Source organism: Rutidosis leptorrhynchoides, chromosome 4 (assembly GCF_046630445.1).
Source record: "Rutidosis leptorrhynchoides isolate AG116_Rl617_1_P2 chromosome 4, CSIRO_AGI_Rlap_v1, whole genome shotgun sequence".
Taxonomy (NCBI): Eukaryota; Viridiplantae; Streptophyta; class Magnoliopsida; order Asterales; family Asteraceae; genus Rutidosis; species Rutidosis leptorrhynchoides.
In genome coordinates this window covers 562,007,479-562,018,256 of record NC_092336.1, presented here as the reverse complement: position 1 = coordinate 562,018,256, position 10,778 = coordinate 562,007,479, and the positions used below count along the sequence as shown (strand labels likewise).

General features: G+C 34.0%; 1 protein-coding gene across 1 annotated transcript; it reads right to left on the bottom strand.

The window, feature by feature from the left end:
- Positions 1 to 349: 349 nt before the first annotated feature.
- On the bottom strand, positions 350 to 838 carry LOC139842735 (pathogenesis-related protein 1A-like). Its single transcript, XM_071832845.1, has one exon. The coding sequence runs from the start codon at positions 836 to 838 to the stop codon at positions 350 to 352; it is 489 nt and encodes a 162-aa protein (XP_071688946.1).
- Positions 839 to 10,778: the final 9,940 nt, after the last annotated feature.

Genomic DNA, 10,778 nt, shown 5'->3' with positions numbered 1-10,778 from the left:
ATAAACTGGGCTTAAATGCACAATCGGTTATTTATTTGGGCTTCGGCCCCGCGCCTTAAATAAATTAGTTGGATCTGTATGATCTTAAAATTTTATTCTGCAAATTATAGTGTGCAAAGTATATATATAAAAAATATACTATTGTAAAAACAAGCTACTAATTATTTCAATGGTAATAAATCATAGCCAAAGTAAGATACTAATAAAAGTGATTCAACACATAAGATTTTTAGAACATTGCCACTAAACAAACTGCCGTAACTATAAATAACTACCAAATGACACGATTTCAGCAAGCACAAACCAACAACAGCATTGGTTCGTATAAATCTCTCCGTTGTCGAAAACTTCAATAAGGCCGTTCGCCCTCATAATTCCCTGGTGGATCGTAGCTACATATAACAAACATCCAATTATTATAACATTTAACTCTAGCACAACCAACATGAGTTGTATCACGCCACACCACTTGTGTATAATGAAGACATTGATCACCTACACACGAATTTGTGTCGTATTCATAATATTGTTTTTCGTTAACCCACAAGTTAACAGCATCGGTTGCAGTGAATTCGTCACCATAACCTTCGGCTAAGTTTTCACCAAAAGGTCCTTGTGAGTGTTGCAACTTACAGTCTCCAAGTCGTTGGTAAGCGTACAGACTAGCATATGATGCTAATGTCTCGTTCCATTTGAGTGGTTGTACACCGACTTGGGCTCGAGCTTCATTGTGTGGTACGATGAAGTCGTAGATTGAGGCTGAACGACAGAAATGTATGAAGTATGAGAAGATTAAGAGAAAAAAGGATAGGGATTTGAGTCTAGCAAGTAGATCCATTTGTGATGTTGTGTTGGTTGAAATGGAGGATAAGGGGAAGAGTATTTATATATATGATGCGTTTGGTATTTTTAGAAATTATTATTGCTAGAAAAATTTACGTATTTAATATTGTTTGATTACCGTAATTTGATCTCATTTTATGCATCTGTTATCGATATCGATATTATGCAAATAAAATCATGAACGTAATTTTATCACTGCGGTATTAATGATTTAATAGGTGCAATAACTCCCAACTATTTTTAAGTAATATCGAATGAGTTGAGATAAAATGTACTCCATACGTCCATTAACTTTACACCTTTATCATTAACAGTACTTGATTATTTATATTCTAAAATTATATACGAGTACTTGAAAAAAAAAAATACAATAACAATATCTAATCAGACGAATATAAGATACGAAAAAGATAAGGTGTAAACAAACATTCTCTACCGAAACATAAATAAATACTCCCTAATAAATACCATCAATTACTAAAAAATATAACGTCAAGATTTTGAGAGATATATATATATATATATATATATATATATATATATATATATATATATATATATATATATATATATATATATATATATATATATGGGCAGGATCAATGGGGAATTAACCAATCGGGGGGAAGCGGGGGGAAGCAAAAAAAAAATTCGTTTTTTGAAAAAACTTTGTTCACGAACATTATAAATTGGATGAAAATAAGAACATTTAGAAAAGACACTTCGTGATGAATGTTATTATTTTGGTGGGAAAACGATCGACAAAAATAACATTCAAGATAATATTGTTCGTGAAGAATGTTGACGTTTTTTTCTTCTTCATGTTTTGTGAAGTAAAATTTAGCCCGATTTAGAGTTTAGGGTTTAGGGTTTAGGGTTTAGGGTTTGGTGTTTTGGGTTTATTCCATAAACCCAAAACACCAAACCCTAAACCCTAAACTCTAAACCGTTCGTGTTAAAAACTCAATCTAAATCCTAAATCTAAACTCTAAATCTAAACCCTAAACCCTAAATTTCTAAACCCTAATATCTAAACCCTATAAACCCTAATATCTAAACCCTAATATCCAAACCCTAATATCTAAAACCTCATCATACGCTCGAAAAACACGATAATTGTTATATATTACTTCTTCGAGCGTTTTTCCGCCAAAATAAAAACATTTATCACAAAGTATCTCTACTAAATGTTCATATTTTCATCTCATCTATAATGTTCGTGAACAAAGTTTTTTCAAAAAACGAAAAAAAAAGTTTTTGCTTCCCACCGCTTCCCCCTGATTGGTTACTTCCCTCTTGATCCTACCACTATATATATATATATATATATATATATATATATATATATATATATATATATATATATATATATATATATATATATATATATATATATATATATATAACGGCAAATAAAAATTTTATTAACTGGAAAAATGAATATGTACAATGGGAGATTGAGCTCCGGATTACACGATTACTCGAGAAAATCGAAATAAGAACGAGCATACATACACAATAAAACAACGAGGAGTAAATAACATCAAGCTGTAAAATCGTAGGCCATCGGTTAACCACACATATAATGCCGACTTGAGTAAACAAGCAGGGCATTGTAGATGTTGCAGTACTGATCAATCCAACGACAAAGCGGCATCACCAACACCCATTTCGCCTTATACAAGAGGAAACCTATAACCAATATGAAAACAGCTTGAGCCATGAGTCGTGAGCCAAAAGTATTCTTCAACCAATTTTCGAACGGTTGAAAAAATCCAAATCGAAAGATCTTGGGTTATGAATCCATTTGTCCCAATCAATATTAGCCTTTTTGCTTCTACTAGAAATCAATTCGAAGGTTTTTAGTTGAATTTCTTTAACAATGATATCACATGTCGGTTTTGATTTAGTAAAAGTACTAACATTCATGTTTTTCCATAACAAATAACCGGTAATCCATTCAGTTGCTTGCCACAGTAGCTTTTCCAGTGAAGTAGAGAACGAATCCCCATTACCAAGAAAAACTTCGGTCATGGCAAAGTAAGGTGGGGGGCCGATGTTCCACCAATTAAAGACCTTAACTCATGTCTCAAAGGCGACTTTGCACCGAAAAATAGAGAGTTCCACAGTTTCAAGGTCATCGTCACAAAGTGGGCAACGAATCGAGCCTAACAGGGTACGTCCCATAATTTAAGGAGGGTTTCATAAGTAGCTTTGTGATAGCATTAACCGAGAACAGTCCGTTAGAGCTAAGAGACCACATCCATTCTTCACGACCTGAGCTGCAAGGTACAAAACTAGATAAACTGTTAGCGATATTGGTGACGTCCCCAAATAATCACCCTGAGATGTTGCGGGACCAACACCAATTAAGAATAAGATTATTACCCTCCCAACGAACCCAATCACTGATGGTGGCATTTTGATTAGAATCTAGTCGAAAAAGTCTATTAAATTTATCTTTTAGTAGGTAATTATCAAGCCATGCCACATTTCAAAATTCAGTTTGAGACCCATCTACAATTCGTTTTTGAATGATTGGGCAAATGGTATATCCAAGTTATTAGGACTTTTCCCAAACTTTAAAATCGGAGACCATGTTGACGAGAGACGATTCGTGGACGGAGTGTACGCCACATTTAGTCCTCCGTCCACCCCATAAATGCTTTTTATTACATTAACTCATAAGGAATTGTGTTCGTGTAAAAATCTCCACCACCACTTGCCAAGTAGTGCTTGATATTTAATTTCAAGTGACCCGATATCAAGTCAACCATTTTCCCGAGGTGCCATACAAAGGTCCCATTTAATCTATGACATTTTTTAGACATCATTCGACCCACCCCAAAAAATGACGTCTTAAGCTTTATAATTTGTTAATGACACCAGTTGGTGCTTTATATAACGAGAATAAATTAAGAGGTAGACTAGATAATACCGATTTGATGAGAGTGAGCCGGCCGCCATATGATAGAGATTTAGCCTTCCGATTCGCAAGTCTTTTTTCGAACTTCCCAAAAACCGAGTCCCAATCTGTAAATTTCTTCATTGAAGAGATGATTGCGAGACCTAGCTATGTAATAGGTAAGGCTCTTGACGCACAACCTAGCCATTCAGCCATGCCACTTGTTTCCGAGTTAGAAACTCCTAACCCATAAACACAGCTTTTATGAAAGTTTATTTTTAAGCCTGAAGTAGCTTCAAAATATTTAAGTATTTTCATGAGATTCCGCGCATTTCTTCTATTCTATTCCCAAAAAACAAGGTATCGTCCGCATATTGTAGATGGGTTAGATGAACATTGTTTCGACTGATACGAAGCCCTGAAAACCGATTTAATCTCGCCGCTGTTTTTGTAAGATGATTTAAACCCTCGGCCGCTATGATGAAAAGATCACCATGCCGAACCCCTTTTTGAAGATTGAATTCTTTCGTAGGTGAACCGTTAATCAATATTGAAATGGATGCCGATGAAAGACATAATTTAATCCACTTAATCCATCTAAAACCAAATCCCATTAATTCCATGATTTCAAACAGAAAATCCCAACTAATGCTATCGAACGCCTTCTCAAAATTCACTTTGAAGAGAACCCCTTTTCGTTTGGTTGCTTTTATATCATGTAGTGCCTCATTAGCAATTAGGATATCATCAAGGATGTAACGGTTTTTAACATATGCACTTTGCTCAAACCCGATAACCGATTAGATGACCCTTTGTAGTCTTTTTGTCAACACTTTGGATATAATTTTATATAAGCACCCAATTAGACTAATAGGATGATAATCACCAAAACTTTTAGGGTCGTTCTTTTTAGGAATTTATGCAATAAAAGACGAGTTGCACCCATTAGATATCTCACCCCATTCTCAAAACTGATTAAAAAAATTCAAGAATATCCTCTTTCATTATATCCCAAAATTTCAAAAAAAATCTCATATTGAAACCGTCGGGACCGGTTCCTTTTCGCCCCCACACTCATTAATCGCGTTAAAGATTTCCGTAGAAGTAAAAGGTGTTTCAAGAAAATTTGCTTCTTCGGAAGTGAGGCTTTTTTCTATGGGGCCCCAAAGTTTAAACTTTCTTGCATTTGGTGTCCCGAAATTTTTATTTAAAGTGCTTAATATATTTGTAGTAACATGACTTTCTGTAAGACCATTTGTTGTGTAAATTGCAAATGTTGTGGTGTTGTGAAGCTGTGGGGGATTTATGATAATGTGACAGTATTGTGAGATGGTATTTATTTGCTGAATCCAACCACCTGATAAATACTCTGTAACAAATTTAATTATTTGTTACGGAGTATTTAATTTTTAAATTAAGCAAAAATTATTGAGAGTATTTTTGAAACTGTATTACAATACTACATGTTTTTTCGCTTTTTCTCCTCGTGCAAGCTACAAGTGACACCAAGTATGTGTAGAAAAATATTGCACTAATGACTTTTTTCCCCAAATTAATTGCACTAATGACTTTCTTTTCCAAATTAAACCACATATTAATATTAACTTTTATAACGCATTGATGTCTTATGGAGTAATATCTTCTAGATTAATATTATTAATTGATTTAAGAAAAAAATACGTCGTTGGTACCTGTGGTAAGTTTACATTTTCATCATAAAACCTTAACTTTATTTTTTGCGTCGTTGGTATCTCTGCTTTGCTTAAGTTTAGTGGTTGGCACCCCATAGTAACGTTCGTCAATTGCTAATGGTTAACCCCTCACATGCACCACATATGTGAGGCCAATTTAGTCCTTTTATCTATTTGGTTCATCTAAAAACACAAAACTTACACCCGACAAGTATCAGTTCATTAAAAACCCTATTCGCCAAGAGATGTAGCCATAATAAGTCATACTTTGGCTTAAAGAGATGTAGCCATATGGTTTTTAAATTGAATAAATTATAAATTATTGAAAGGACAATATTACCCTCACATGCGTGGCACATGTGAGATGTTAACCTTAAAAACTTAACAAATATTACCATGGGGTACCAACCACGAAACTTAAGCAAAACATAGGTACCAACGCTGCAAAAAACAAAGTTAAGGTTTTGTGATGAAAATGTAAACAAACCACGGGTACCAACGGCGTAATTTTTTCTTGATTTAAAGTTGTTTGGTCCGTTAATCTAGTGACACTAACCTACAAGTCATTCAATTTAGAAGAGATTGACACATTAAAGTTAGGTTTCTTTTTTTTTTAACGGCCAAAGAATGATTATATTAGGAAGAAAAAAAACGATCCCTAGCAAGGTGGTAAGGGATGATTACAACAACATAGAAAGTTAGGCTTCTAACCAAAGAAATTATGCAAACTGTGAAAATTAACCAACCAAAAGAGGTATGAGGTTAAAAACTCACTACTCCTACTCCATTATAGGTGATTATTAGGAAAGGTAAACAATGAGTCCTAAATAATCCGACTAGACCATGTATACATGACTAATATATTCATCATTTATGGCTAGTCCAAACAAAAAACTAACCCCTTTTTTTTTAAAGGCAAACTCATATACACTTTACACTAATATTTAATCCACGAAATATGCCTACAATGGGACTTGAACCCTCAACCTCTTGGTTGAAAGGGTCATCACGATACCGTCAGGCCAATGGCCCTTTGGTATAAAAAAATAAAAAAAAAAAAAAAAAAAAAACAAACAAACCCGTTTACCGTTTAAGTATTATCAATGAAAGGAACCTAAACCACAGAATGCATATGAACCACATATGTTCCCATTTGAACAAGAAAATTATTTGCTTCTATAATGTAACACTGACGTTATAAATTACATCAATATCTAAATTTATTTGTTTTCTTAGATTACATCAATATCAAACGATATATTATACACACACGATAATCACTATATTTTGTTAGTTTCTAGCACTTCTCGAATTTTGTTAGTTCTTACTCCGTATTTAAAAGTTTGACTATATGCTAGAGTATTGGAGTATCTATTTCTGCAATTGATATAGATATACCAAATTATAGGGATTCAATAATAAATAAATAAAGACAAAAGCTAATCCTGTAATTTATGTCAAAAGTGCACAACGAAAGGAGCTAACGAGAATTTACATTAAGTAGTGAATCGAACTAAACCATTGACAAAAATAGCATTCTCGTACAATGTTGTTCCAATCTGACCTCACTGGCTAGCAATCCCAATTCGCGACAGACCCTCCGTCTCGTTTTAAATGTACTTTGAAATTTTATATTGGATTTAAGATAGATTTGATAAAGGGGGATGATTCTCACACATTGTTTTTTGATCTTCACACACCCTTTTACCCTATTATTAGGGAGGAGTTCAAGTAAATTGGTGTGTGAGGATCAAAAAACAGTGTGTGAGAATCATCCCCCTTTGATAAATGTTAGTTTTACCTTTATATATATTCAAGATAAATTTAACTTCATTCATATTATAAATAAGTGACGGGGATTAATAAATGAACGGTGGCTAAGCTTGTCATTATGTTACTAGAGATTGGAGATTGTGCGTATATGAGGCAGTTTTTTTTTTTTTTGGTGATTCTACGACTTCTTTTTGCGGATTCGGATGATGAGGTTGAGGTGTGTTGCCGCTTCGTATAGATCTTGGGTTTTGCGGCTGGTTAACTTCAGGAGTTGAAAAATACCCGGGCGTTGTTGGTTTATCTTTTGAGTTTGGACAAAGGATTTGGCTTGATATCAGTCATCGTATTTGGGATCCGGTTTTTATGTTCACAAATCTTTATTAGTAAGTGAGACAAGTTCCTTATACACATTTTGGTTGGTTTTTACTGAGTTGATTGTGTTAGAACTCTCGTCACCGGTCTTGTAATATGTTGTAGTTTGTAGATCATCAGATCTCTTCACAAAGGTTGTAGTTTGTAGATCATCAGACATTGTCACACCGGCTTTGAGCCTGCCATTGTTACACAATTGATCTTCGTATCTTTATCACCCCATTCGTTCCATATTAATAATCATTAAACAAAAAACACAGAGTTTAAAAAATCTTAACTATCACAATATATTTTTTCTTTACTTTATAGTATTATCCATTACTTTTTGGGAGATGATACTCCCAACAAAGTTTTTGATGGATCAACCTAAATTTCCTAAATTAGCGTTAATGATGTCTTACACAATTTTTTGTTATTTGAAGGATATAATTGGAAAATAACATTAAATGATGGTAGATCTATCAATTTGAATGTTGGAAGTATCACTTCCCATACTTTTTTTCCTATCTTATTGTCTTATATGGAATAGTTAAGGGAATTTAGGAAATTTACCTTATTATTCTTATATATTTACGCAAGTGGGCTATTAATTTGAGACAACTCAAAATAACTATCAATATGAGACGGATAGAGTAATATCTTACATGTATTTCAAAAAAATACACCAAGTAACTAGTTAACGTCGCCCACTAAATACCAATTAAGGTAATGTTTGCCTGTAAGAACTCTTCCAACATACATGTTTTTTTAGAACGACAATTTTAGCATCGAATACTCTCATTTGCTACCCACACATCTGTTATGAAGAAACTCCTCGCATCCATCGCGCAAAGCGTACCCAGAATGCTTTAGGTTAACTGATTGGCCGCATAGAGTGAAGGATATCATGGGCACAACCTTGGAGAAAACTCCCCACTCAGGATTTGAACCTGCACCTATTTTTTCAAGGATACGGGTCCAGAACCAACTGAGGCTTTTTTTCACTCAACCAATAGTTCGGTGGTACATACTACATGTTATATCCATGATCAAGAAGGTGGTTAAATGTTGCGTCCTCCCATCGAATGATCGGAATAGAGAGACGACCCATGAAAACATGTATAGTAACCATATAGTAAAATAACCCAAAAGTAAGGTGATGATCATGTAGGCGGTAGTGGGGAAATCCATGCGAAGTGGAAGAGGTGACTTTGAAATAGGTTTATAGCCTATTTCTATACATGAGAAATTAGGGTTTTGGGTAGCTCGCGGGCAAAGATCATGTACAAAATTTATTTAAACCCTGCATCGTCACCCCATGTCCTTACCATCACACTACTGGCACGAACATGTAATAGGTCCGCCCTAGACTCCTCGCCATTCATACTCTGCTTTTTAAGATTATGAGTTTCGTGCAACAATTTGATGTGCCATTTGCTTCCCAGCCTATACATTAGTATATTTAATTACTCTACCAACTTTTAGGAAGGATGTGATGGTTGAGACTGGCTCAGCCCTCATAAGAAAGTATTGACGTGATGCTAATATAACAGTCTGTTTTGATGAGTAAGTATGTAATGGTGGAGAATGGTGTAAGTGTCTAAGACCTTCATATACCAAGTAAATTGTTCAAGTAATTCCCTCGCGAATCCATTTTTCATGGCGTTAATTATTGTAACTAGTAATTTTAGTTTGAAGGAGCGTTCAATAGTATTCACATGTACCAAAAAGGAAATAAGCACATGTTAATTTAACTTGTTTTAGGGCCTGTTTACTTTTTTTTCATTAAGGTTCATATGGATATAGATGGCAAAATGGATATAGATGGCAGTATAGAATAAGTTATGGATAAATAAATGTTGTTTCTTTTTGTGCTGAATGATATGTCTAAATGATAAATATGACTAATTTGCCCTTAATATTTTGTTTTTCATAATTTATTACAGTATTAATAAGTAAATGAATTGAATAATTGCGAAATTCATGTACATTGCCACTTGTTGAAATATCACTAAACAAAACCACACTTGTTAAAAAAGTGTGATACCATCTTCAGTCATTTGATAACCCCGAAATTAATATACATACGGGAGTTATGGACACACGTTTATTTGGAAAAATCATATAGCCAAGAAGCAATACAACACCGTCAATCCGTCATCATAATCCCTAATCCGATCAATTAGTTAATTAAAGTCAGTCATCAAAAGTTAGTGAATCAATTTCGACCTAATATCTACTGGTGCATCTGCAGCAAATCAAAATTTAGTGAATCAATTTCGACCTAATATCTTCAATTATATGTCAATCGGTATTATGATTTATGATATGTACATAGATAACCCTATAATATTTAATGTTTTAATTGATTTGTGCGAGTAAAAGGTGGGATGGTGTTGTCAACGATGAAGTCGATGACGACCGTCGTCATCTTGAAGAGGATGGTCTGATGATATGTCTTTCGTAGTTGAAGAGGATTATGGAAAAATAAAATTGAAAAGAAATAAGAGAGGGTAATATGGTGAAGAGGATGGCTATATGGGGAGCACACAGGTTTTATGGGTGACTGGGAAAGCTTTTGGTATAGATATGGTGAAACAAAAATTCCTAAGTAAACAACCAATTGGGTGACTGAATAATCATTCTAGGACAATAAGCTCAATAAGGCCGAAGTAAACAGGCCCTTAATCATAAATCAAACAACTAAATAATGAGGTCGTCTCATTAATTTAATAGTCTCTCTTTAAGAAATAAACATTGAACTCTTATAAACGTTTATTTTTTTAAGGCAAAGAAATTTTTATTAAACATATTCAAACAATTACAATATAGTGCCTAACAAATTATGCCCCACATTTTGGCAAGGTAAATGACACAAATCGAAGCAGCTGTACAAAATATGCTAACAAAAATCCTCAACTAGGCAAGCAGGCAAAGGGACTAACTTGAAATAAACAAGCTGGACTAGGACGAGTCACAGTGCTAAACTCGCGGCGACAAAATAACACGAACCCAACCCATTTAGACCCCAGCCAATCACCCAGAGAGAAACATAAAATGATAATATTAAAAAGTAGTCAATAAAAAGAAATTTCTGCGTTTCAATGTTTGATAAATAAATTTTCTTGATTTGATTATTATCGAAGGGATTATTATATTCTCCTTCCGTCCCATTACAAGTATCCACTTACTTTTTGCACACAATTTTAAGAAAT